We start from the raw sequence: 27,274 nt of genomic DNA, 5'->3' as shown, positions 1-27,274 counted from the left end.
AGACGGGAATCCAGTTAATTGGAGCCACATGTCTATGGTGCTTCTCATGCCCTGCGTCCCAGGAAGCTCTCCAGAACAATAAAATTAACAGCTCGAATGATTATGTGCGAGCCAGGTGAAATTGGCCTATGTTAAGCTTGAGTTTAAGCCCTGAGCGTGTGTTGGCCTCGGGGGCTGCCAGAGGCCAGGATTCCAGATCTGAAGGATGTAGCAGCTGTAAAAGTTCTGTAGCCGGGATGGGGGCGGGGAGGGGCTGATCCTTGGGAGTCCCCAGGGAGCCGAGTGTCAGTGACTCGCACAGAGAGCTCAGGCTCACCCTGGTGATCGCAAGTCACCCCTGGAAATGCCCTCAGAGGGCCCAGGGTCTCCGGCATAGCCTCTAGCTCTGGGTGCTTCAGCAGCTCAAGGGCAGGTGTGCCCCCTCCCCGGTGAGTGCGTGTGACAGGTGCCCCTCTGTCTGCAACCGAGCTGTGTCCGCAGACGCTCTGGGTCCAGTCCCTGGCATGTCAGCAAAGCGAACGTTCTCTCTGAGTGCTGACCTGCATGTAGCCCTGGCTGGGGGTGGAACCTGGTCCTGGGGAAGGCTCCTGCCTGGCTTTTGGAAGATCATGGAGATGAGCTGCTCGGATTCCTAAATCATTCAGTTCTCCTGGACCTTTCTGGCCCCCAGGAAGATCAGGGGTTATTTGCCCTTGGAAGCAAAGGGCTCCTTCCTCATTTCCCCTTGTCGTTCTCCGCAGCCAGACCCCAGGACGACCCTTTCTGCTGCACAGGTCAGGCCTAGGAGTCCTGAGGGAGCCTCTCACCTCTCCATGGACCCCGAGACGTCCCTTCCCCCACAACACCAGCCTCCGATCCTGTCTGGGGAGCACCGCGGGGCCCCTCCTGAGCAGGAGGCTTCATGGCACTGTCCAAACACACTGGAAGAGACAGTCCCTGCCCTGCGGACCAGACACACCGGGGCTGGGGGGTGACTTTCCAAGGTCTTGTGCAAGGTCAGCGGCAGCCCTGCCCCCTGGAGCGCGCTACGTCTCAGTCAGCAAGACACCCGTCTTGGCAATTGAACCTCAGGTGCGCCTGTGACCCTGGTGCATCCTTTAAGTGGCTTCCATGGTTGGCTTCCTGGCATCAGCTTTCGGTTTGGGGTGCAGAAACCCCCCCCCCCTTTTTTTTTTAAACAAAAGCATGAGTGTCCTTTTCAACAGGCCTGTCTCCGCTCGGCTGGGATTTTCCAGCGTAGCCTGCAGGTGTGTCCGGTTCTCTGGAGCGTGCCTCCTTGGGCTGCCCTGCTTCCCTCGCAGTTCAGGGCTTGTGCCTGTTCCTCTGACACGCTGTTAGCAGCTCTGTCATTCCGTTCTGCTTTGCGTCTTCCTCTCTGATACCCTGGCTTGTCCTTGACCATGCGTGATGGTGAGTTACAGCAGCCAAGTCCAACTGGATTTTGTGAGATTTTAACATGCAGCTTGCCCATTCCTTGCAATTCCATTTATTTACCTCCCTTGCAGACCCAGAAAAGTGAAGCTCCCTGGCAGCATGAATGCTGATTCCCGTGATAGTGGCTGGTTTCCGTATCGCGGCTCCAGTGTGTTCACATCCAACTCGCTGCACAACAAAAATCTCAGGACACGATATTGTGCAAATGCTCCGCCAAACAAAGTGATACCTAGTCAGGGTCTTAATGGGCTTCCTAAAGTGCTCAGGAGCAGGAGGGTTTTGGTTTGATTCAGAAATCCCTGCACTCAGGCTTGGCAAATATATCGTGAAACCATCCATAGATGGGGAAAGTGGCAATGAAATTATTGCATTAGACCGTTAATGCTTGGAGACTGTGGCTTTCAAATGGGACAAGGGACAGTATTATCCAGTGGTTACAGCAGGGGGATATTAGGTAGCTCTCCTGGGGGTTGTATTCTTGCAGCTGATTGGCTGTATGGGCTTGATTAAATCACATTGCTGCTCCATGCCTCAGTTTCCCCACCTGCAAGATGTGGGTAATACTTGCTTATCCCCCTCATTGTGTGTGAGGGTTAATTAATGTTTGAAGAGCCCTTTAAAGGGGAGAAGCACTGTGCCAGAACTGCAGGAACACTCCCTCCTGGCCTCATCTCCTGCTTTTTGGAGAGCGGAGGAAGGCTAAGCCATAATTGTCAAGTTCCTGACAGCTCAGGTAATGCAAGGTTTGAGATCCATTAGAGAGTCTGTAATTATTTATAGGGAGAGAAAATCCTGCATTGTAAAATCAGATAGCATAGCAAATAAATGCTCTGGTGATGGAGAGAGGGTTCTTCAAAAATAAAGTAATTTATAATCACAGATACCCAGCAGTGCAGCATCTCCGCACTTTAATCTTGGCTCTCTGGCCCTGATCCTGCAATCATATCCTAGTGCAGGATTGGGACCTCTCTTTGTGCCCCTTAGGCAGAAGAAGATCCATGTCACAGGGTCACCTGGGTAAATTCTAGTCCCCATTGACTTCATTAGCGGTTACACCAATGTTCCCGAGAGCAAGATTTGCTCAATAGATGCTAGAGCTAGACATAAGCCAGCTGGGTCATCACTTCCATCTCCTGACTAACGCAGGACTGTCCTCTGTCCTGATCCCCCCTAAACTGCATCTGACCCGACAGCTCTCCCAGTGACCCTCTTTGAAAGCCAGTGGGAGCTGGTCTCTTTGAACAACCTGAGCCATCCCTTTTCAATGTGGGGTCGAGCATTGTTTTTTCTTGGCATCGATCTGTAGCAACCGTCTAAGAGCTCGTGTGTGAGCTCCATGTACTACGAATAGTTGGCGTGCCCTGGGATAACTCCCCACTGTCTAGTTCCATGGCTTCATGAGTGATTGTCAAGAGCTTTGAGCGTGTTATGCAGAGCATAGACGGTCTTCTCTTTGGGGCAGGAACCACATCATCTGTGCCTTTATACAGCGGCCAGCACAACCCTGCCCTGCTTAAGGGTTCGAGGAGCTGCTGCAATATCAAATGCAGGTTTTTCCACTTTGAAAAGACGTTGAGCTTAGCAAAACACACGGCACGGCAGCGAAGAAATCTCTGCCTCGGGGGTGCCCTGCAGTCTGTTTGCTGCAAATGCCGTTCCCAGCAGCCAAGCTGTTGCTTCTTAAACGCTAGGCACCTTCTGGCTGTTGTGTTTTTTTAAAAAACTGAACAAAACAAAACAACACCGTTGCTTGTACCTCCCTCCCCGCCAGCCAGTGACTGTCTTGTCAATTCTGCCCTCCCTGCCCATGCTCCCAATGCCATAATGTACGCTAGGCGAATAATAAACACGATCTGCAGCCAGATCACAGCTCCACCAGCCAACGAGGCTTTTCAGAGCCCAGCATGGCTGGCTTGCAGCTCTTGCCAATTGTGCCACTTAGGCCTGTCACCGTGGCTAAAGTTTCTGGTTGTAGGTTTTGTTTTTTTGCTGCTGCCCAGAGCTAGGGTACTTGAGGGCATTGTCCCTGTGCCCTGAGGGGAAGAGAAAAGGGCAGGGCGTAGGACTTAAAAGGGACCCAAGCAGTGTCTGACATAGTAAGTGGCAAAGATCCCACGCACTGTATGTAATGCAAGCCTTCCTCCCCCTCCTGCCTTTGGGCTCAGTTGGACCCCGCTGCGTTCCCAGCCACCTCTGCTTCATGAGAGGAACACCTGCTTCACTTCCAGTTTTGGTAGAAATTAGAGGAAATTGTAACATCCTTTGAGGAACAGACCAGGGCCCATGTAGCCCTGCCTCCTCTCACCAAGAGGGGCCATTCCCAGCGGCTTCAGAGAAAGCGCAATACCCTGCACTAACGGAATAACCTGCCCCCAGGGGAAGTTTCTTCCTAACCTCTGTCCATCAGGGGTTGACGAGAAACAGGAGTGTTTGTATCAAGTCAAAACTCGTGTGTGTTTGTTTTTAAATCCTCAGTATTAAAGCTCTGGATGTTCTCATTATCCATATAAATCTCCAGTTCTTTTTGGACTCTTGCTAAGGTCTTGGTCTCAATGACATCTTGTGGCGGTGAGTTCCAAAGGCTAATCAGGTGTTGTGTAACTCTAAAAAAGCAGGGAACATGGCGGCATCCTGAAGGTCACAGATTCTGGCATGTTCCCCTCCCGATAACTCCCTGTTCAGGAGGAACCTCGAGCTGCCTGGCATGAAGCAGGAGGGGCAGCGTGGAGGCCTGTAGGTAGTTCCACCACGTGGCCCGTGGCTACTTTCGTGTTTAATTCAGAAGGGTATCCCTCCTGGGGCAGGCGCCCGCACTGGTCTGAACGGAGGCGGGCAGGACGGCCCCTTGCTGGCTGGGGACGTGGTGCTCACCGGGACCTGCCCCTGTGTGTTGGTTTCAGGTGGCCCCCCCACTTCCTCCAGGAGACACCCCCACAGGCAGGACCGAGGTGCCTGATCCGCTCTGCCCGCTGCTGGGGGCGGGGGCAGCAAGCTGGGATGGGGCCCAGGAACCCCCCCCCTTGTGAGCCCAGGGTCAGCCCCCTCCTGAGGCAGCCCTGGCCCTCCAGGCAGCTCCCCGACTCTGCTCCCTCGGGAAGAGCCCCCCAGTGTCCACAGCGTGGGGGGCACCCAGAGTCCCCCCCCCCCAGGCTGCTCTCCTGCATCCCTGCTCTACCCCGCGGGGTGCAGGCCGGAGGCGCTGATGGGCCACCAGGGGCGCGAGCCACGGGCGGGCCGGGGGGGGGGGGCAGGAGAACCAGCTGCTCCGCTCCCCCCCCGGGCCGCCCCTCCCCGGGCGCGCGCGCGCGCGCGCTCCCCAGGCCCCAGCGCCCTCTCCGGAGCGAGCGGCGGCGGCGGGCGCGCGCGCGGGGAGAATGTTGCCCGGAGCGGGGGCGGCTGCCCGGCGGAGCGGCCGGCCAGGTGAGCGGGGGCCGGGCCGGCCAGGTGAGCGGGGGCCGGGCCATGCCCGGGGCTGGGGGGGGCTGCTGCGGCTCCGCTTGCTGCACCCCCCCCCCGGCCCCAGCTGCAGCTGTGCAGAGGGCGAGGCGCTGGAAAGCGCGGCGCGGGTTCGTTAATTAAACTAATGAGCCCCAGGGAGAGGTCTCCGGGGGGGGCGGGCGCGTGCATGGACCGGACCGGACGGGGACGGGGACGGGGACGGCAGAATAGTTTGTTGCAGCCGCAGCAAAAGTTGAGGCAGCCTGAGACCCGAGCCCCCAGCGCCCGCCCCTCCGCAGGCTCCCGGGGCTTCGCTCGACGTCCCTGGGGGAGCCGGGGCGCAAGCCCCGACTGCAGGTGGGAAATGCCCCCACCGGGCCGCGGGCTTCCGCCTGCAGAGCCCGGGCGGCAGGGCCGGGGGTGGGTCGGGCTGCGGAGCCCGGGTGGTTCCGTGGGACGCTTCCGACTCTGCTTTCCAGCCATTTGCTCGGGCATGCCCCCCGAAAACACGGGGATGGAGCTGGAGAAAGAGGCCTGATTCTGCTTCCTCGTAGGCTGGTGTAAACCAGGAGATGGAGCTGCTCCACCTGGAGTCAAAGGTGTCAGAGCGAGTGAGGACGGGACACCGGAATCGGGTCCGTTGTTTGCAAGTGGCTGTCCGCAAGGCAGCCCTTTGGAGGCATCGGGTTGTTTTCCTGCTTTGCTGTTGCTTCCTCTTTTGTTTGCGCCTTGCCGCTGGAAATGTCCAAGGTTCCCAGGAAACTGGAGTTTGGGGGCGTCTCGCCCCCTTCACGCTCCCCAGCTCCTTCCACTCCTAACCCTGCAAACTTTCACTCGTCTAAGGCAACACAAACTCTTGCAATCTCAGCATATTTGAATGAATCCAGTAAATGAATCTCCTTGAAGATCACGGTTGGGTTGCTTGGTCTTTTATTTGTGTGTGTGTGTGTGATGCAAGTGCCGGGAGATAAAACTTTACTTTTTCTTTTAAAAAGTGTGAATTTGGCAGAGAATCCTGCTTTGAAGAACTTAAAAGAAAACGGGGTTCTTTAAACCCCCTTTCTTGTTGCCCTGGGTGAGTAATTCATTTCAAGAACCATTTATCTTGGGAAAAGGGCGGTTCGTTGGTGACGTCTGTGCAGTCTGGATTTTATTGCTGTGATAATAACTCCCATGTCCTGGGACATATTAGCAAAGTTGTCAGCCTGCTGCAGTAAGTGTGCAAAGTCATGTAATCTACGCACCCTGCAGTTCAGTGGCTGGCTGGGAGGGTGCTCCCAGTGGTAGATTTCATTCAGTAGTGGAATGGTTTATGTAGAAAATCAAGCCTCAGCTTTCTGGCTCTCTCCACAAGGGGTACTCAGCTTTTAAAGGAAAAGCCTTTTGGTGAGTCCTCATGAAAGCATTTTCTGTGAGTGCTTTGGGTAAGGAGTGGGGCATTGCTTCAGCCTGCATAGGAGTGGATTTCCCATTATGAAACAAATGTAATTCTAGCATGTTAATGTCAGTGATCAGCAATTACTTAGTCCCCAGAGCGTCACTCCTGTCCAGATGATTTCTGACCCTCTTGTCCTCCGATATGTTGTTCAGGTCATTTTATTACTCACTTGATAGCTGCATAGTTACTACTGTGAACTTTCCTGGGGATTGTGCGAGTGGTAGGGCTGGAAGTCTTTTCCTGAATAGTAAATCGTAAGTATCTTAAAAAGAAGCTACGTGTCTGATTTATCTTTGGCAGAACACCCGGGCTGAACTGTCAGCACTTAATGCCAAACGTATTAGAGTCAAATGGGGAAAAATGAGTCCGTTCCCTGAGTCTGAAAACAGAGCTTGATGGGGTTGTGCAGCTGATTTCCCCCCCCCTTTTTTTTTTCAGAGACAGAAGTTCAAACTTAAACGCATCTGCTTTTACCAAGCAAAATGGGGTGAAGTCTCTGGTTCTGGGTTGAAGTGAGGTCTCTAGGCCTGGTTTCCCGGCATGGGAGGCTGTGTTAGAGGGCTTATGGGGTGTCGCTCACCCCAGGCAGAGGGTTAGCAAAATGCCGGTGCACCACTTAATGCCTCTAATAACCTGAGCCTGCCAAGTTTTATGCCTGTGCTTAACCTAACGCACCTGGCGTCACCCCTCTGAAGCTGCTGGGGCTGGCCGCATTGCGTAAAGTTAGCATGTCAGAAAGTCTTTGGAGGATTAGATCACTGGAAATTTACATAATGTATCGGCCTGGTGCTTGGTGTCTGCACAGGGTTAATTTCACCCTAGGTACTGATCTGAGCATCTAAGTGTGTGGTCTGGATAGTCTGTATAAGCTTCCATGCTTGCAAATGGCGCGCTCTCTTAAAATAGCCCTGCGCGGCTGGAAGCTGGTGCAAGATGTAAGAGGCATGAAACAGACGAGTCTGTGTCCTCGGTTTCCAGCTTGATTGAGTGTTTCTTCACCAAATAACATCAGTAAATCGCACAATCATTTTTTTTTTGAGTGGCTGCAGGTGCTTTCAGATGGAGCCATCCAGCCAAGTGGTGGCTCTTGGAGCAATCTGTTCTGTTTGTCTAGCACAGTGCTGTGGGATACTGAGAACAGAACAGTAAGTATGTTTACTGTGAAATGTAACTCTCTGGATGATAAAATTCGAATGTCCTGCCTTGAATACCACTGAATTGAGCAATGGGCTCAGGGCATTTTGTTTTCTGTACATATATTTAAAATAAATTCTCTTATGCTTTCAAATAGGAGAAAAAATAGAGGTCTTCAGGATGAAATTTTATAGGATAGTTAAATTACGCTGGCCTATAATTAGTAGGTGAGGATGCACTTGCAAAAAATGGCAAAGCTGTTGCAATTGCATCCTGACGCACTGGCCTTAGCACTCCTCAGCTCCTTCACCAGCTCAAGTGATGGTTTTGCGCTGGCAAGGTTTTTAACTCCAGATGTTCAGAAATCGTGAGCTCCAGAAATGCTGGGTGGCCGGGTTCTTGTTTCCTTCTAATTGCTGAGCCTTTAGCAGGTCATGCTTTTCTCAAGCTTTTCTCTGCGGCTACAAGGGCCAGAAATGTCCTTTTACAATGAAATCTGAGATTCTCCCATAACCACATGACTCCTGGATTTGGGGCTTTGACACCAAATATTTTGAGACCCTATAAAATCATGACCGCTTCGTAAGAAGCAGAAGCTATGAGCAAAATTCCCGTTCATATTGGTGGGAGCAGCATTGTGCTTTAAAGGTTAAACACATTGGTGGGGAGGTCCTATATTTATTGCCTTTAGGGGCAAATTCTTTGCGTGGCTTGCCTCTCTCCCCCCTTGCATTTGGCCCTTTCATTTCGAAGCAGCTGTTTTATGCCATGTCCAGCCTGTCTTGTGTAGGTTCCGTTGTTTGTCATCATACAACACGTGAGCGCGTTAGGGTTGTTTTGTTTTGAACAAATGCGATCAGCGCGCAATGCAGTTAAACTTGGAGAGCTGGTCCTGCTTTTCCCTCTGCATCCGAACCGCCCAGTTCAGTCCATGAGGAGCAGAACAACTGGGGATTTTCCCTGCCCCCTTATTTTTGGATAGCTTCCGCCCATAAACTGAGACTCAAGGGTCTTGTGCAGAGCTAAATAATAACCAGCAGCAGAAAGGAGGACAAAAATGGCCAAGTACAGTCTGAGGAGGCTGGTTTAGGAGGCAGTTGCAAAGGAGGAGGCTCTTGCACCTGCCGTGGTTATCAGGACCAGGAATGTGGTGGTGTTGCGCTCCCAAGCCCAGGGGGCGTTTTGAGACGGGAGGTTTATTTAGCTTAGGATCAAACAGACAGACTAATAAGCTGGCACAAGCCCTATGGCTGCCCTGTCCTTTAGGAACACACAGAAGTCTGCTGCTACAACCAGAGCTAGTCCCTTTGACCCCCTCCACAGACCGTCAGTGCTTAAAGGGGCAGGGCACAGGTCACTTTAACCTGACATTCCCTGACGGGTGCTGTCCTCGCTCGGATCGGTGTGCCCGCTTGGGGATCTGCACAGGCAGGGGGATCCGACTGTAGGATCGGGGCCTGGGTGCCAAATCCAGCAAAGCTGGGGGCGGGGATCTGGGTTCGGATTTGCAGACTCGAGCTATTGTGTCCTGCGGTTGAATCTTGGTGAACCAAAAGGGAAACCTTTTCAGCAAAAGATGGTGATAGACCATTGGTTAACCGGCGGGAGAGCTGCAGCTGGGAGGACGGATTTATTTATATTGCCCTGCAGTGCTCTCCTGAGGCTGCCCAGTTCGGATGGCGATAATGTGGGCGTGTGGGTGCCCCCCTGTAAGCTTGGGATGTCTTCGTCTTCTTTCCCAACCTCCTTCCTTCCTGGGAGAGCTTTCCATAACTGTAGCCAGCAAAGCTCTAGCTACTGGGCCCAGTTCTGCTCCCACAGAAAGTTTTGCCATGTATTTCTGTGGGGTTAGGATCAGGCCCTCAGTCAGCGGAACCTGAGCGCATGTGCTTCATGTCAGTAGTTCCTGCAGAATGGGCTGAATGTCCCACTCAGGTGCAGAGTGTTTAAGCATGTGCCTAAAGTTAAGCATGGGCTTAAGTGCTTTGCTCAATGGGAGCCTTCGTTACTAATCCCTTCCCTGCCCTGCGCCCCCACGTGGGGAGCCTCTCTCCGTTATTGTTGTAGAGGGAAGATACGAGACACCAGATTCAGAGACTCGGTGTATTTGTGCTGGCAGGAATTAGCGTAAATACTGCAGTTTAACCGAACAATAATAAATAGCTTGAATAGACACGTCCCATTTAAATCTCTGCTGGGCTTTCCTGCCCTGCCCTCTGATCGCTCTAGTTGGTGGTGGTTTGCGTTGTTTTCTTGCTGCCTTCCAGTCCTGCAGCAGCCCATCAAAATCTCCTCTTGGAATTTTTCAGACATGACCTCAGGGCAAAAGGTGTTTCTGTTGCCACGGTGCAAGGAGTGTGTTATCTCCGCAGGTTGGTTTCCTGAGGGCGAAGGGGGCTGGCTTGGCAACCCTTTGAGACCAAAGGCCTTTGTGTTGCTACAGCATGGGCAGCTGCAGCGCGGACTTCTCCTTCCCAGCACGAGCCAGTCCTTCCCCAGCGCGAGCGCCCCGGGGCTGGCGCGCGGTTCTGTCTGTTGTCCAATCCGGCCTTGGCCTGTCTGCTGAGGCCGCCAACAAGGGGTTAGCATGCGGGGTTCCTCACCCGCGCAGTTCAGGAATGGTGCGTTACGGGATCGATCGGCTAGAATTCAGAGCCTGACCCACGACTCCTGCAGTTCCTTGCAGTGCCAGCCGCTCTCCCACACTACACTACAAATGTTTCCCACACCAGGATGAGCCTGCAGGTGGTGCAGAGGCCCCTGGGATGCCCAGCCGCAGTGTGCCATGCTTTTTGGGATACAGCTGCTGCTGTGTGGACACGGGCAATGTAACTGGAGCTGGTCCAGGTGGCACAGTGTGAATGTGCTCTACCGAAATGGGAGCTTTGATTTCGTGGCACTGGTGTGTCTTCTGTGCGTAGATCCGCACTAAGGTGCAGCCGGATTCTGCTCTCCAGCATGTAGGTGTAATTCCGGAGTAACCGCACTGAAGGTGATAGTTTACTTCTCCCTGTTTATTCCCACACACCTGAGATAGGGTTTGAACTGACAACTCAGGCATTGTGAGGCTTAATTCTTAAGGTGAAACTCTGGCCCCCTTGAAGTCAGCGGCAAAACTCCCACTGACTTCAGTAGGGCCTGGATTGCTCCCTAAATGGTTGAATTAATGTTTTGCTAAGGGGTTCTCATTATAAAGTATTCATAAAGGCACTAATGGAAGACAGCAAGTAGCAAACACACAAAATGAACACGCTTGCTGCTACCTTATTGCCTGCAAAGGAACACTGGATGCTGTGGCTATAATTTGAAATATAGCTACCCTATGAGAGAGATCTTAATTTCCTGGATTCTTTCCTTCTTTTGCTTTTAATTTATTCTTGCAGCCCTGCGGATATATCTATATTTTAAAAGTGTCCGATGTACTGTAAGCCTGCCTCTGAGTAAACAAAGCCATGTGTTCAAAGCTTTTCTACGCTGGACTGAAACCCCGTGGCAGCGTTGCTTTGCGTTGCCTTTTGCTTTGATTTGGTTTTAGTTCTGAAAATTCACTCATGTCTCAAAGCATGATTTCTTGGTTTTTCTGAACTAACGAAGAGTCCCATAGAGCTGGTTTTTCCGGCACTGCTGCCCTTTGGCGTTTCCACACCTTGAGCCCACTGTTCCACAGGCTCTTAATCATTCCATGGCAAAGTAAAAAATGCAAAATGTGCAGCCTGGAGAGGAGGAACAAAGCCCACAAGGTTCTCTTTGTCAATTTAGAAATAACATTGTGATATACAAAGGCTGTTTCTTTGCCTGATGTTTTTAGATTGTGGTGGTTTATATGTCAAGTAGCCCCTCGCAGGAATTGATCTGTGCTCTCCAGGAGATTTGGTCGATGGCTGCATGGTAACAAGTGCTCGTTTTTGTTTTTACAGGCACCACAACAATTTACTTGCGAGTCATTTAAAAAAAAAAAAATCTGTGTTTTGAAGGAGCCTCCTGGAGCCTTGGGAGGTTGCAAAGGCCAGCTGTAGAGACATGCTGAAATGACTGTCTTGCTCTGGGTAATTCCTCATTCATGTGTACCTGCAAGAAAGCTTGCCTCGAATGCTCACAGCAGGATGCCACAGAGGCAGTACTTGCCTCTCTGAATTTGCTTCGTCCATATTCATGTGTTGCAATTTTTTCCAAGTCCCAATGATCTCCTTGTGTTTCTCCCTCGTACCTGTAGCTTCCAGACCTGAACTTTCTGACATTAGCAGGCCCTGGTGTAATGGCACTGTCCAGATGGTCCAAAATCCCACTTCAGGCCGCACGAGGACAGACAATGGTCCTTCCAGGCTTATATCCTGCTTTCTGGCACATCAACACAGGCCAGTAGTCGCAGCCAGATAGGATGCTTGTGCTGCATGATGCAGAAGAGACCCAAACTCTTTCAACGCTCCTCTGTGTGCAATTAAGCAAGAATTCATTTTCCAGAATCCCATGGGCCTCACAGGCTCAGTATGTGGGAGGAAGGGTCTGTACTTGCTCTATGGGGCCTCTCATGCTAAAAGAGAGGAAGGAAGGTGCGGTCATTAGACCTCTATCCTGGGGCTTAGGGGACTTGGGTTCAGTTCCCTGCTCTTTCAGTGTGACCTTGGGCTAGTCTCTGTGTGCCTCAGTTCCCCGTCTGCGTAATAGCACTGCCCTGCCTGACGGGGTTGTGTAAAGATTTGGAGATGCTACAGGACCGGGGGCAGCTGTTGTGTAGCCCAGTGGGGCTGGGGGTTGCCTGGTGCTACCACAATGCAACCGACACACAATAGAGAAATGATTGAAGGCGCATACATCGCTGCGAGCATCCTCCGCTCTCCTCGCTTGTTTGGCAAGTCCCATCGAGGCAGGAGGTGGGCAAGGGAGAGGAAGTTCGGAACAGTTGCAATAATAGTAACTTGGGTCCTGCACGGTGGGTTGCTGCCATTCGCATCCCAGCTCTTTGCACAACGGAGACAGGGGAGCAGGTCACGAAACCTCTTCTAAAAACAAAGTTAAAACTCCGTGGCAGCTGCGCAGCCCAAGCAGCGGTGAGGCTGGTACCAGCCAGGGGCATCTCTGGGAAAGGCAGAAAGGAAGGGGCAGTTTGCTAAACTGGAGATCAGCCTGGAACTTTAAACTGCATTGGAACAGATTTGCTCTTGTTTGCAAAGGGGAATGTTCCCAAGTCTCGATTTCCCTGCCCTAATTATGGGAACTTTGTTAAAATTAGTTGATAAAAAGATCACTGGGAAATTGCAAGGGAAAATTTTCTAGGTTAAGTTTTAATGTTAATCTATTCCCGCCGCACCTCCCCCGCCCCGGCCCCGCTGTGTCTATCTCGGTGCTGAGAGCTGCTGCTTCGGTATGAATGTATAAGAAGGCTCATGTAACTCTGATGATGCAGTGGTGGTATGTGAAGGCAAAAGTGTATATGCTATTTCCTGTAGAAAACAGCGGGGTTCCTTTTACCGACGGGGCTTGGAGGAATTAAACCAAACTAGATTTTGCTCAATTTGGCTCCATGGTCAGTCTTTAATTTTGTACTTCACAGGGAATGGAATTTGGATCTGAAGTGATGCTTGTTTTATTCACAAGGAGGGGTGGAGGGCAGAGAGGAGGGAAAGCCGGTTAGGGACGGCGAAAAGACATGGATACTTTTTTGTTCTGTAAGTCTTAATTTGCTGAGCAAGCTGACTGGTGCATTTTCCTGCCCTGGCTGCCAATTTATTAAGGCCAGTCTGGCCAAGCTGTTCCCAACAATTTGGGGCACTTCAGTTTTTATGTCTTCAGGGTGCCTGGATTTCAAGGGGTGGGTGCTCAGCATCTTCTGGAAAAGCCATGTGGCCCCCCAAAATCACTTTTTGGAAACCCTCAACCTCGGTTCCTCCTTTATCAGAGGTTGGGGATGGAGAACGGGCAGCTCCCTGGCAGGACACAGCGTACGGTGCTGCGAGTGAGCACCTCTCTCTGTCAGACAGTAGTGTAGCCCCCGGAGGCAGCAGGTCAGTGTCTCTGGCTGTATTCTGGTCCCCAGACAGCTTCTGCGGTGTCAGCTCTTACGAGCGGAGCAGGGTTGAAACTGGCCAGTGTTGTGATGGGAGGTTTATAAGGAAAACCTCTTGTTACTGCAGGAAGAGATGTTGGGGTTTGAGTAGGGGACGTCTTTCCCGCTGCATCAGTGCTGAAGGGAAAGTTTCAGGTCAGTTTTAGGGGATGCTCTATTGCTGACTGTCACCTGGGAACACTTAGGTTCCCTGTGTGTTTTTCCTAAGAGCAGGGTGTTAACTCTGAGTGCACCCCCCTCCCACCACACTGCACCTGCCCGAAGCAGGGATCTTTGGACATTCAGAGACCTGGCTGGGGGTTTGTCAGGACTTGCTCTGTCCTGTCTGTGCTAATTGGCTGCCTGCTCTGACTATCACCCCATCTTCAGTCCACACCTGCCCCTCTTCCTTTCTTCTCCCCTGCCTGCCCCCGTCATCCCTTGTGTCTGCGTGTGTGTGTCTGTCCGGTTTCAGAGTAGCAGCCGTGTTGGTCTGTATCCACAAAAAGAAAAGGAGGACTTGTGGCACCTTAGAGACTAACCAATTTATTTATCAATCATGGTTTAACAGAATTCCTTCAGGCAGTGGTGTCTGTCCCAGCATCAGCAACCCCTCTGGGTGGCGCTTCCCACTTGAGTGTCCCTCCTTGCTTGGAAGGAGAGAAGCTCCCTGGAAGGAGTGTAGGGTGAAGAGGTCAGTTCACAGGCTAGATGTCGAGGAGGACTCTGAGCATTTAACAAGGGTGAGAAAAATCAGCCCTGCAGAGCCCTAGCAGCCTTGTCAGGGGCGGTAACTGATCATCCAGCACTAGACGCAGGCACAGCTGAGCTTCATTAAGCCACAGGCCTTTCTGTGAAGCAGAAGTTCTGTTGAAGGGGTAAAGGTGAGTTAGGTTGAAAAGGGCTGCAGTGTTTTGGGGCTCCCTGGTCACAGTTGCTCTGCTAATTAGCATTTCATGTGATCACTAAATCCTGGGAACTTTCAGAGAGTTCCAAAGTCTTGATTTTCATGATCTTAATTATTGTGGATGAGAACGTACAGCATGTATAAATAAAATGAATAGGGGGGAGACTGGTGCAAGGGGAGAGGTGGTCTCTTCAGGAGCAAAGTCTCCCTTAGGGCTTTATAGAGCAAACCAGCACCTTAAATTCAGTCCGGGGTCACAGAGTGCTGCCACAAAGGGTGTGTCTGCACTGTGAACCCTGGGCCGTTTAGCCTTGCTAGAAGCATCTGGGAGGGGGAGCGTGGCCCTGCTAAGAGCTTCATCGTTCGCCTTGGTGAAAAGCAGCGGCAAGGGGTCAGCATCTGCATCGACCCTCTTCTAAGGGGCTCAGGCCCTCGAGTTGCAGCTGATCCTCTCTTGGAATCAACCACCTTGTAGAGGACGTCGCTGCTTCATTCTCCTTGGCTCCTGTCCGGTGGGGAAACCAGCATGATTGCTACAGGGGTGACCGAACGGGACAGTGTCTTCCTCACACGCTGTATGAAGAGGTGGGTGCTGAGGTCACGGAATGGCGGCCTCGGGGGTCATCTTCAGCCATCCTTGGCAGGGCACCACGGCTTGTTTTCTGTGCGTTGCACAGGACGGGTCCCTACTCACCATTTCCCTCTGAATGGGCTGGCTTGACGGTGCTGCAGTCCAAAGCCTTTTCCTCAGGGCACCAGGGTTACTTCCTTGACTTGTATGAAAAACGCCATCGTGACCATGTCAGTCAATAACCATGAATGCTCAGGACTTGGTCTTTACATCTCCTCTGAAAGACAGTACCTGCAGTTAGCCCTTCCTTCACTGCTGGGCTTTGGCTCAGTTGGGATTTAGACATTACCGCTCTTCCCGGGCACCAGAACAACCCCTAGGGCCATCGACTCCAACGCAAAAGGGCCGACTGCTGAGCCATCTTCCATCCAAGCACGGATCTAGCCTGACCTCGCTGAGCTCATGAGATGCGACAGGATCGTGGCCGGAAGTGCCCTGGCTGGAGGCCGTGATATGACAGAGTTTTTGTTGCTGTAATTGCATGCAGTCTCCATGCCCGACAAACATGCACGTGATCTCGGGGGGTTGCACGAGTGATTTAAAGTTCTGGATGTGAACCTGTCTCAGTGGCCCCAACCACATAACTGCCCTTGGGTTTTTGAGGCTGTGAGTAATTACTGGCACCTGATGTTGCAGAGAGCTCGGGCATGTTGTTCGCTGGATGACTTTGCTTCTGTAATTCGTTGAAAGCACAGGTTGTAATTAATGGGGGTGTGTCTCAAACGAGAATTCCTTGCGTGTTAGCAAGAGAAATAATTGAAGGCAAAGTACCACTCCCGCATACGTCACTGCGAGCATCCTCCACACTCTCCTTGCTTAATCAGCAAGTCACGTCAAGGGAAAAAGCTGGAAGGTGGGTAAGAAGGAGGAAGGAGTGGAACTGTAGCAATTAGAGGCGTAAAAAACCCATTCCCCTGTCAGGGCAGAGTGGAGTTGCTCACCAGAAGGGTGTGTCTGGTATACAGAACTGATAGGAGGGGTGCTCTGGGCTGAGACTGGGAATGTGGGTTCAACTCTTTGTGTGACCTCGGGCAGGTCATTTCATCTCTCTGTGACTCAGTTCCCTCTTCCCCCCCCCGCACCTCCCAGCCTTTGCCTGTCTTGACTGTGAGCTCTATGGGGCCAAGATGTTCTCTCACTGTGTCTGGGCAATGTCCAGCCAATGGGGCCCTGAGCTCAGTGGGGGCTTCTAGGCGCTACTGTGATACACATTGTTCACAGCTGTGACAGCCAGAAGGGGCCACTACAGTGACCTTGTCTGAACTCCCACCTTGCAGGAGCAGAGACTCTTGGCTGGTGATTTCAAACACCAGTTATGTGCTTGATGCAGATTTACATCATAGCTTGTAGAAAGCCATCCTGGTGTGATTTAAAGACTTCACGTGATGGAGAATCCGCCATGGCCCTAGGGCAGCTAGCTCAGTGGTAGTAACCCTCACTTTTAATAACATGTTCCTTCTCTCTGGTCTCAGTGTGTCTGGCTTCAGCTTCAAGCCACTGGATCTTGTTCTGCCTTTTTCTGCTAGAGTAAAGAGCCCACTGCCATCCGAAATCTCTTCCCCAGGTAGGTACGGGCAGGCCACGATCAAGTCACCTCTTGTCCAAGAGAAGCTTAAACCAATAGACGGAGCTGCTTAAGCCTCTAATTCTAAAGCAGGTTTCCCAGACCTGGACTCGTTCTTATAGCTCTTTTCTGAACCCTTTCCAGTTTGTCAACTTCCTCTGTGAATTACACAAGGACCTGGACGCTGTATCCAGTAATGGTCTGGCTAGTGCTGTGCCCAGGGGTGACATCACTTCCCTGCTCCTGTCTGACATTCACTTTCTTGTACATCCGACAACTGCTTTTGCCCTCTTAGTTGCAGCATCGCAGTGGGAGTGCATGTTCAGTTGGGTGATCTACCGTGACCCGGATTCCTCTGCAGTGTCCCTGGATCCCAGCGCAGTCCCATTCTGGAAGTGTGGTCTCCAGTCTTTGTTCCTAGACGGGTGACCTTGCATTGGCTGTATTCAAATGAGCCGCCTTATGAAGCAATGCAGGTCGCTCTGTGTCACGGAGTGTGGGGGAGTCCAGGCCCTGCACCCCTCTTCCTGGGATCCACTGAGACTCTCAGCCAGCCAGTAAAACAGAAGGTTTATTGGACAACAGGAACACAGTCCACAACAGAGCTTGTGGGTACAACCAGGACCCCTCAATCACGTCCTTCTGGGGGAGCAGGGAGCTTAGACCCCAGCCCTGGGGTTCCCTGTGTTCCTCCCCCCAGCCTCCAAACTGCCAACTCAACTCACCCCGCAGGTTCCCTGCTGCAGCCTCTGTTCACATTCCTGGGCAGAGGTGTCACCTCCCCCTCCCCCTCCTGGCTCAGGTGACAGGCTCTCAGGTCTCCCATCCCCAGGGCACATTCCCAGGTCAACACTCCCCCCTCCCTGCTGAGTCACATCGTCACATCTCTCCCCCCTTCGAGACTGAACTGAGCGGGGTCACTGTGACCAGTGACCTGGGGAAGTTCGGGGCCCCCTCTCCGGGACAGCGCATCCGCTATCAGGTTGGCACTTCCCTTCACGTGGACCACGTCCATGTCGTAATCCTGCAGGAGCAGGCTCCATCTCAGGAGCTTGGCGTTGGCTCCTTTCATCTGGTGCAGCCAGGTCAGGGGCGAGTGGTCGGTGTACACGGTGAAGTGCCGCCCGAAGAGATAGGGCTCTAGTTTCTTGAGGGCCCACACCATGGCCAGGCACTCCTTCTCGATGGCCGCGTAGTGTTGCTCCCGGGGTAGCAACTTCTTGCTCAGGTACACGATGGGGTGTCTCTCCCCCTTTTCATCCTCCTGCATTAACACCGCCCCCAGTCCCGTGTCGGAGGCGTCGGTGAACACCACAAAGGGCTTGTCAAAGTCTGGGTTTGCCAGAACTGGGCCACTGACCAGAGCCTCCTTCAGCGCCCGGAAAGCCTCCTGGCACTGCTCGGTCCAGACCACCTTGTCTGGCTTCCCCTTCTTGCATAGGTCAGTGATGGGGGTGGCTATGGCGCTAAAGTGAGGCACAAATCTTCGGTAGTATCCTGCCATCCCAATAAAGGCTTGGACCTGCTTTTTGGTGTGGGGAGCGGGCCAGTCTCTGATCACCTCCACCTTGGCTGGTTCCGGCTTTAGGCGGCCGCTCCCCACCCGATGGCCCAGGTAAGACACTTCCGCCATCCCCACCTTGCACTTCTCCGCTTTTACAGTCAGCCCAGCCCCCTGGAGTCGGTCCAGCACTTGTCTAACCTGGGACACGTGGTCCTCCCAGGTCTGGCTAAAGACACAGATGTCATCAATATACGCCACGGCAAAACTCTCCATCCCCCTCAGGAGCTGGTCCACCAGGCGCTGGAAGGTGGCCGGCGCTCCCTTGAGGCCGAAAGGCAGGGTCAGGAACTCATAGAGCCCCAGAGGGGTGATAAAGGCCGATTTCAGCCGGGCATCTGCATCCAGCGGCACTTGCCAGTAGCCCTTTGTAAGGTCCATGGTGGTAAGGTACCGAGCTCCTCCCAGCTTGTCTAGGAGCTCATCAGGCCTGGGCATGGGGTAGGCATCAGATACTGTGATGGCATTGAGCTTCCGATAGTCCACGCAGAACCGGACCGACCCATCCTTTTTGGGGACCAGCACCACCGGCGAGGCCCAAGGGCTGGCAGATGGCTGGATCACCCCCAAAGCCAGCATGTCCCGGACCTCTCTTTCCAGGTCCTGAGCAGTTTTCCCTGTGACTCGGAAGGGGGAGCATCTTATCGGCGGGTGCGACCCTGTCTGCACCCGGTGGACAGTCAGATTAGTGCGTCCAGGCTGGTTGGAAAACAGCTGGCGGTACGGATGCAGCACCTCCCTGACCTCATCTTGCTGGGCAGGGGTTAGCTGATCCGAGAGGGGAATTGTTTCCAGGGGGGAACCAGCTCTGGTCCCAGGGAATAGATCTACTAAAGGGTCATCTCCCTGCTCTTCCCACTGTCCACACACGGCCAACACCACATTCCCCCTGGCATAATATGGCTTCATCATATTCACATGGTACACCCGGCGGTGGTGCGCCCGGTTCGACAGCTCCACCACATAGTTTACCTCATTGAGCTGCTTGACGACCTTGAAAGGGCCCTCCCAGGCGGCCTGTAGTTTGTTCTTTCTCACTGGGATGAGAACCATCACCGGATCCCCGGTGGCGTAGGCACGGGCCCTTGCCGTGCGGTCATACCAGACCTTCTGCTTCTTCTGGGCTCTGGCCAGATTCTCCCTGGCCAGGCCCATGAGTTCAGCAAGTCTCTCTCGGAAGATCAGGACATACTCCACCACTGACTCTCCATCGGGAGTGGCCTTCCCCTCCCACTCGTCTCTCATCAGGTCCAGGGGGCCCCTCACCCTCCTTCCATATAACAGTTCGAAAGGCGAAAATCCGGTAGACTCCTGTGGCACCTCCCTGTACGCGAACAGCAGGTGAGGTAAGTACTTGTCCCAATCCTGTGGGTGCTGGTTCATAAAGGTTTTCAGCATCATCTTTAGCGTCCCGTTAAACCTCTCCACCAGCCCGTTGGACTGGGGGTGATAAGCTGAGGCCCAGTCGTGCCGGACCCCACATTTCTCCCACAAGCACCGGAGCAGGGCCGACATGAAGTTGGAGCCTTGGTCTGTCAAGACTTCCTTGGGGAACCCCACTCGGCTGAAAATGGTCAGGAGCGCATCGGCCACGGTGTCTGCTTCAATGGAAGCTAAGGGCACTGCCTCGGGGTAGCGGGTGGCAAAATCTACCACCACCAGAATGTATTTCTTCCCCGACCGGGTCGTCCTGCTGAGAGGCCCCACGATGTCCATGGCCACCTTCTGGAAAGGCTCCTCTATGATGGGCAAAGGTCTCAAAGCCGCTTTCCCCTTGTCCCGGGCCTTCCCCACCCTCTGACAGGGGTCACAGGATCGGCAATACTGCCGGACCGTGGTAAAGACCCCGGGCCAGTAAAAGTTCTGTAGCAACCTCTGCCGGGTGCGCCGGATTCCCTGGTGCCCTGCGAGGGGGATGTCATGGGCCAGGTACAGGAGCTTGCGGCGATACTTCTGGGGGACCAGCAGCTGCCTCCTGACCCCACAGGACTCTACTTCCCTTGTGGGAGCCCATTCTCGGTATAGGAACCCCTTCTCCCACAGGAACCTCTCCTGGCAGCCTCTCCTCATGGTCCGTACCACCCTGAGGTCGGCCAGGTCCCTGAGCTTCCGCAAGGAGGGATCTTTCCTCAACTCGGCCTGGAACTCAGCAGCTGGGGAAGGGATGGGGACCGGTTCCCCCTCAGTGGCCAGGTCTGAGGCCTCAGCCTCTCTGAGCCGTGCCCCTCGGCCCTCCCTTCCCACCAGGGTAGGGTCCTGCGCCTCCGGTGCGGTACCCTCCCCGAGGTCAGGGAGCAGTGGCCCTCGCCGGCTCTGGCTACGGGTCACAACCAGGGCGGTCTGGGGCTTGCTTGGCCAGTCCTCTAGGTCTCCCCCCATCAAAACTTCAGTGGGCAAATGGTGGTGTACCCCCACATCCTTGTGGCCCTCCTTGGCCCCCCATTTCAGGTGTACCCTTGCCACGGGCACCTTAAATGGGGTCCCACCCACCCCTGTCAGGGTCAGGTAGGTGTTGGGCACCACCCGATCTGGGGCCACCACCTCGGGCCGGGCCAGCGTCACCTCCGCACCCGTATCCCAGTATCCATTGACCTTCCTCCCATCCACCTCCAGGGGAACAAGGCACTCTCTCCGGAGGGACAGCCCCGCGCCCACCCTGTAAACTGAGCGCCCTGAGTCCCAAGCCTCCAGCCCTCTGGTGGAGCTGGCCTGGGGTACTCTTCCCTCCGGGGCAGGTGGTAAACTGGCAGCCCCCCTTGCCTGAGTCGTCTGCCCCTCGTCCAGCTGGGTCCCTACCCAGTTAACCCTGGGTAGGTTGGGTCTGCTCAGTTTGTCCCTGAGCCCAGGGCACTGGGACCGTACGTGGCCTCTCTGGCCACAGTGATAGCAGCTCAGGTCACGTTGGTCCCCTCGAGCGGGTCGGAGGGGCCCGACGCCAGGCGTTCCCCTTGGGAGGGGGTTCTCCCTATTTCCCCGCTGGGAGGCCCCCTGGTGACTCTCTCTCTGCATCGGGGGGGGCCTGTTCTTTTGGGACTCCTCCCGGCTACCCCCTGACCGACTGTTCACAAACTCGTCGGCCAGCTGCCCTGCGTGCTGGGGGTTCTCGAGCTTTTTGTCCACCAACCACAGCCTCAGGTCGGAAGGGCACTGTTCATACAGCTGCTCCAGTACAATTAGGTCAAGCAGGTCCTCTTTAGCTCGGGCCCCCGCTGTCCACTTGCGGGCATACCCCTGCATCCGGTTGGCCAGTTGTAGGTAGGTGACCTCAGGCGTTTTACGCTGACTCCGGAACCTTCTCCGGTACATCTCGGGGGTCAGCCCAAACTCACGGAGCAGGGCCTGTTTGAACAGTTCATAGTCCCCTGCCTCCGGCCCTGTCATCCGGCTGTACACCTCCACGGCTTTGGGGTCCAGTAAGGGGGTGAGAAACTGGAGCCTGTCTGCAGGGTCAACCCTGTGCAGCTCACAGGCATTCTCAAAGGCCGTCAGGAAGCTATCTATGTCCTCCCCCTCCTTCCGCTGGGCTAGGAAGCACTTATCAAAGTTCCTTGCAGTCTTGGGTCCCCCCTCACTCACCACAGCCGGGGCCCCACTGCTCTTCAGCCTGGCCAGCTCCAGTTCGTGCTGTCTTTGTTTCTCCTTCTCCTGGCGCTCATGTTGACGTTGTTTCTCCTTCTCCTCCTGCTCATGTTGACGTTGTTTTTCATGATCCTCCAGCTCCCTCATTTTCATCTCCCTCTCCCATTCCAGCCGCCTCCGCTCCAGGGATGGGGAGCTCCGCCGGGAGGATCCCCTGCTGGGTGCTGGGGTCAGGGTGCCCTCGGTATTCGCTGGGCTTCCCCCAACCCCTCCCCCAGACATAGGTAGGAAGGGTCTCGGGATGTCCTCGGCAGCAGTCTGACCCCTCCCAGCCCGGTCAGGCCCCAAGGCCCACGCTGCGTCTGCCGGGCGGCTCCCCTCAGGGATAGGGATCGGGTCATCCAAGCGATCCCTCTCCTCCAACTGGGCAATCAGTTGTTCCTTGGTGGACCTCCCGATGCGCAGCCCCCTCTGCCTGCACAGCTCCACCAGGTCACTCTTAAGGCGTTTAGCGTACATCTCCCTGCTGGCCACTCGCAGGCCGGGCAGCTTCCCACGGTTTCCAGGAAAAGCCCTTAGTGTGCCAGTCCTTCTTGAGGTCACCACCTCTTTGCCAGGGTCGAGCTGCAGACTCCTCCGCCCCTGGGACTGCTCGCTGCAATCCCCCGGGGGACCCTGTTACTGCAAAAGTCTTTCTCTCTGGTCACACATTCCGAGGGGTTAACCGCCCCCCGAAACCATCTCTGAATCTTCAGCACGCCTGGTCCCCGTCAATTCCCCTTCGTTTTACTGTTCCCCAGTCACTTACTGCAGGAAGCGCCGTTCACGGGGTGCAGTAGATCCCACCGCTGCCACCAGTTGTCACGGAGTGTGGGGGAGTCCAGGCCCTGCACCCCTCTTCCTGGGATCCACTGAGACTCTCAGCCAGCCAGTAAAACAGAAGGTTTATTGGACAACAGGAACACAGTCCACAACAGAGCTTGTGGGTACAACCAGGACCCCTCAATCACGTCCTTCTGGGGGAGCAGGGAGCTTAGACCCCAGCCCTGGGGTTCCCTGTGTTCCTCCCCCCAGCCTCCAAACTGCCAACTCAACTCACCCCGCAGGTTCCCTGCTGCAGCCTCTGTTCACATTCCTGGGCAGAGGTGTCACCTCCCCCTCCCCCTCCTGGCTCAGGTGACAGGCTCTCAGGACTCCCATCCCCAGGGCACATTCCCAGGTCAACACTCCCCCCTCCCTGCTGAGTCACATCGTCACACTCTGTATAAGTGACATGGCCCCGGTGCTATTACCATTCCGCTGATCTTTACGTCCTCTGCATATTTTGCCAGCCATGATTTCCTATTTTCTTCCAAGATATTGAATAACTTCAGGCCAAGAACAGATCCCCGAGGGGGGAAGATTTCCCATTTACAATGACTCTGAGATCTACCAGTTAACCATTTAAAATCCATTTATTATAATCACTACCTCTTTTATATAGTGCATTTCATCAGTAGATCAGTGTTATCTTCATTTTTATAGCGGGGGAGTGGTGGTGGGGAACTGAGGTACAGAATGGCGAGGTGGCACAGTTACCCAGCAGGCAGAGTTGGGAGTAGAACCTGGTCTCCGGCATCCCAGATCCGTTGTGCTATCCACTAGGCCACACTCATAGAATCATAGAATATCTGGGTGGGAAGGGACCTCAGGAGGTCATCTAGTCCAACCCCCTGCTCAAAGCAGGACCAATCCCCAACTAATCATCCCAGCCAGGGCTTTGTCAAGCCTGACCTTAAAAACTTCTAAGGAAGGAGATTCCACCACCTCCCTAGGTAACGCATTCCAGTGTTTCACCACCCTCCTAGTGAAAAAGTTTTTCCTGATATCCAACCTAAACCTCCCCCAGTGCAACTTGAGACCATTACTCCTCCTTCTGTCATCTGCCACCACTGAGAATAGTCTAGAACCATCCTCTCTGGAACCACCTCTCAGGTAGTTGAAAGCAGCTATCAAATCCCCCCTCATTCTTCTCTTCTGCAGACTAAACAATCCCAGTTCCCTCAGCCTCTCCTCATAAGTCATGTGTTCCAGACCCCTAATAATTTTTCCACATCCTTCTTGTAGTGTGGGGCCCAAAACTGGACACAGTACTCCAGATGAGGCCTCACCAATGTTGAATAGAGGGGAACGATCATGTCCCTCGATCTGCTGGCAATGCCCCTACTTATACATCCCAAAATGCCATTGGCCTTCTTGGCAACAAGGGCACACTGTTGACTCATATTCAGCTTCTCGTCCACTGTCACCCCTAGGTCCTTTTCTGCAGAACTGCTGCCGAGCCATTTGGTCCCTAGTCTGTAGTCGTGCATGGGATTCTTCTGTCCTAAGTGCAGGACTCTGCACTTGTCCTTGTTGAACCTCATCAGATTTCTTTTGGCCCAAACCTCTAATTTGTCTAGGTCCCTCTGTATCCTATCCCTACCCTCCAGCGTGTCTGCCTCTCCTCCCAGTTTAGTGTCATCTGCAAACTTGCTGAGGGTGCAGTCCATGCCATCCTCCAGATCATTTATGAAGATATTGAACAAAACCGGCCCGAGGACCGACCCTTGGGGCACTCCACTTGACACCGGCTACCAACTAGACATGGAGCCACTGATCACTACCCATTGAGCCTGACAATCTAGCCAGCTTTCTATCCACCTTATAGTCCATTCATCCAGCCCATACTTCCTTAACTTGCTGTCAAGAATACTGTGGGAGACCATGTCAAAAGCTTTGCTAAAGTCAAGGAATAACACGTCCACTGCTTTCCCCTCATCCACAGAGCCAGTTATCTTGGTGTTTTTTTTTTTTAAAGCATATGAAATATTTAGTTACATTTGCGATCAGACATACACAAGTTCCGGCAAGGAAAATGCTTCACACACAAAACAGATCTTTTGTTTTTTGCCACAGCCATTAGTCATAATGAAGGTAAATAACGCACAAGAGGAATTGACCTCTCCTCATAGAAGGCAATTAAGTTAGTCAGGCATGACTTGCCCTTGGCGAATCCATGCTGACTGTTCCTGATCATTTTCCTCTCCTCTAAGTGCTTCAGAATGGATTCCTTGAGGACCTGCTCCATGATTTTTCCAGGGACTGAGGTGAGGCTGACTGGCCTGTAGTTCCCAGGATCATCCTCCTTCCCTTTTTTAAAGATGGGCACTACATTAGCCTTTTTCCAGTCGTCTGGGACCTCCCCTGATCACCATGAGTTTTCAAAGATAACACTGCCAATGTTTATTTGACAAGGGTTCTGCATGGTTGGTTTCGTGCAGGACTAAGTCAAATGCCTTCCAGGAGTCGAAGTAACTTGTGTCGACAGTGACCTTCATCAACTGAATTTGTGATCTCATCAACCCCCCAAAACAGTAATTACCAATGGAGGGGAATTTATTCCCCAGGGCCTGTTTAGTTCTTGTTCCCTTTGCTGAGCGTGCCAGGAAAGATGCTGATGGTTCTTGTGATGTGATCTTGTCTTGTGTGTGCTTGGAAATAGAACAAAGACCCAGCACCTCATTAGTTCACATAGCCACCAAGCCGCCATGAGTTGGGAACCAGTCGGGTAGCTGTGTACTCCAGCTCTCTGCTCCTTTGCCCACAGAAGCCAAGTGCCTTTTAACAGGTTATTTATTTATTTGGAAAGGGAACAACTGCATTGGTGTGGTGCTGGATTTGCTCGGGCTGTCTGACTCAAATCCTCCTTTTGAAGTAGTAACACTTCTTCCCATTAACGTTTGTCATCTGTTCTCCAGGCTGCTTGTGCCCGCCCACGTCTCATCTCTCCAAGAAACCCCGCACTCCCAGAGAGAGCGACACACATGCTGTTTGTTTTGGGCAGGAGAGCAGCTACTTTGCATTTGTTTGAACTGCTGGAAGCATTTGCAGCACAGAAGATTTACTGTTTGTTCTATGGTTGAAGTTTCTTTTGATGGACTCTGAAATGCTTAAAAATAAATAAAACCCCAGCAAAACCCTCCTTCCTCAGCCTGTTGCTTACATAGCACATGCCAGGAATGAGTGCAAATGCTAGCCCAGTCATGACCTCTTGGGTCCTTTTGAATATGTTGTCCTGTTTAGCCTGGGTTCAGGAATTCATGCTCTGGAGCTGGCTTCCAAGACTTGTTCGTCATTTCCCATATTAATAAATATTGTTGCCCCTTTGAGGAGTGGTAGCAGATTTCAGGGCCTTGCTGGTCGACTTCCCATTAGAGAAGAAATTAGTGAGGCAGAGTGTGGGTGTGCTTTAATGTAACTCGCTGTGCTAGTCCTGGAACAGAGATGGTCACAAACAGCATGCAAGCATCCCTTCTTTCAGGAATCTCAGTCCAAAACACTAACACCCAGTTTCTAGGGAGCAAGAATTGACTCTGATTAGAGAGATTAAGCGGGAGAGTCAACTCTCCTATGACAGGTTTCAGAGGAACAGCCGTGTTAGTCTGTATTCGCAAAAAGAAAAGGAGTACTTGTGGCACCTTAGAGACTAACCAATTTATTTGAGCATGAGCTTTCGTGAGCTACAGCTCACTTCATTTCAACAGCTCCTCCCAACAAGGTCTTCATCACAGAACTGAGAACGATGCTGGATTTTTTCCAAAGACTACCCACGGCTCACACACTAAGAAAAGAACATGTAAGACTGTAACATCTTCTGCCATGACAAGTTCGTTGCCCGAGAGGCTAGCTGGAGTTTGAGCCTGTGGGTGTCCCCAGTCAAAATACAAGTTGGTGATAGGATGCGGTTTTGTTTATTTACAAAGAATGTCCTAAGTCCCATGTTTCTGAACTCAGAGGGAATCAAACAGCAGGAAATGGCTTCTTTGGCTCACCTCACCAAAATACGCTTTTCAGCCTGTACCCCTGTCCCAAAACCTCTCCCCAGCTTTCTTCCAGGGTCAGCCACATGCTGTTAGCTGCTCCGTCAGACCGGGTCTCTCACTCAGTCTGTTCTTGTCTGATCGCACGTGCTGCAAGGTTTCTCTTGCCATGCACACACGCACCCGCCCAAGCACTGCTCTGCCAAAAGCTCCTGTGTGCATTCACACCCCGTTTTGTCTGCGGTGGGGGCTGATGTGTATAGTTATGTTTTATTGAGGGGTGAGATCGAAACTACCAATCTCAGTGGGGCTTTAGCTCAACCCATAACAAGGTTTCGCTTGGCTCATAATGATACTTTGTCAGGGGTTCTCAAACTTAATTCCACTGCGACCCCCTTCTGAAAACAAAAATTACAGTACTACAGGACACCGGTTGTGGGGGGCGGGGGGAGGGACCGAAGCCTCAGCTCTCCCTAGTCCTGCTGCCCCAGGTGGAGGGGCCAAAGCCCGAGCCCCACTGCCAAGGATGGTGGGGTCAAAGCTGAAGTCTAAGGGTGTTAGCTTGAGGCAGGGGGCCTGTAACCCGAGCCCCGCTACCCAGGGATGAAGCCCTTGGACTTCGGCTCTGCGCAGTGAGGGGTGGGCTTTGGCCCCAGGCCTCAGCAAGTCTAAGCCAACCCTGGCGACCCCATTGAAATGGGACG

General features: G+C 53.2%; 1 protein-coding gene across 3 annotated transcripts in view; it reads left to right on the top strand.

Annotated features, from left to right (window-relative positions):
• The first annotated feature begins 4,770 nt into the window (after window positions 1–4,770).
• Window positions 4,771–27,274, top strand: part of LOC125626683 (zinc finger protein 385C) — a 203,778-nt gene continuing 181,274 nt past the window's right edge. For all 3 annotated transcript variants that reach the window (XM_048829998.2, XM_048829996.2, XM_048829994.2), the window contains exon 1: window positions 4,771–4,854. In XM_048829998.2, the coding sequence (XP_048685955.1) occupies window positions 4,809–4,854 (46 nt within the window). In that variant the 5' untranslated portion in view covers window positions 4,771–4,808. The remainder of the gene's footprint in view (window positions 4,855–27,274) is intronic.

This window comes from Caretta caretta, chromosome 27 (genome assembly GCF_965140235.1).
Source record: "Caretta caretta isolate rCarCar2 chromosome 27, rCarCar1.hap1, whole genome shotgun sequence".
In the NCBI taxonomy this organism is placed as follows: Eukaryota; Metazoa; Chordata; order Testudines; family Cheloniidae; genus Caretta; species Caretta caretta.
Note: the sequence above shows the minus strand (reverse complement) of the source record. Positions and strands in the feature narration are given on the sequence as shown.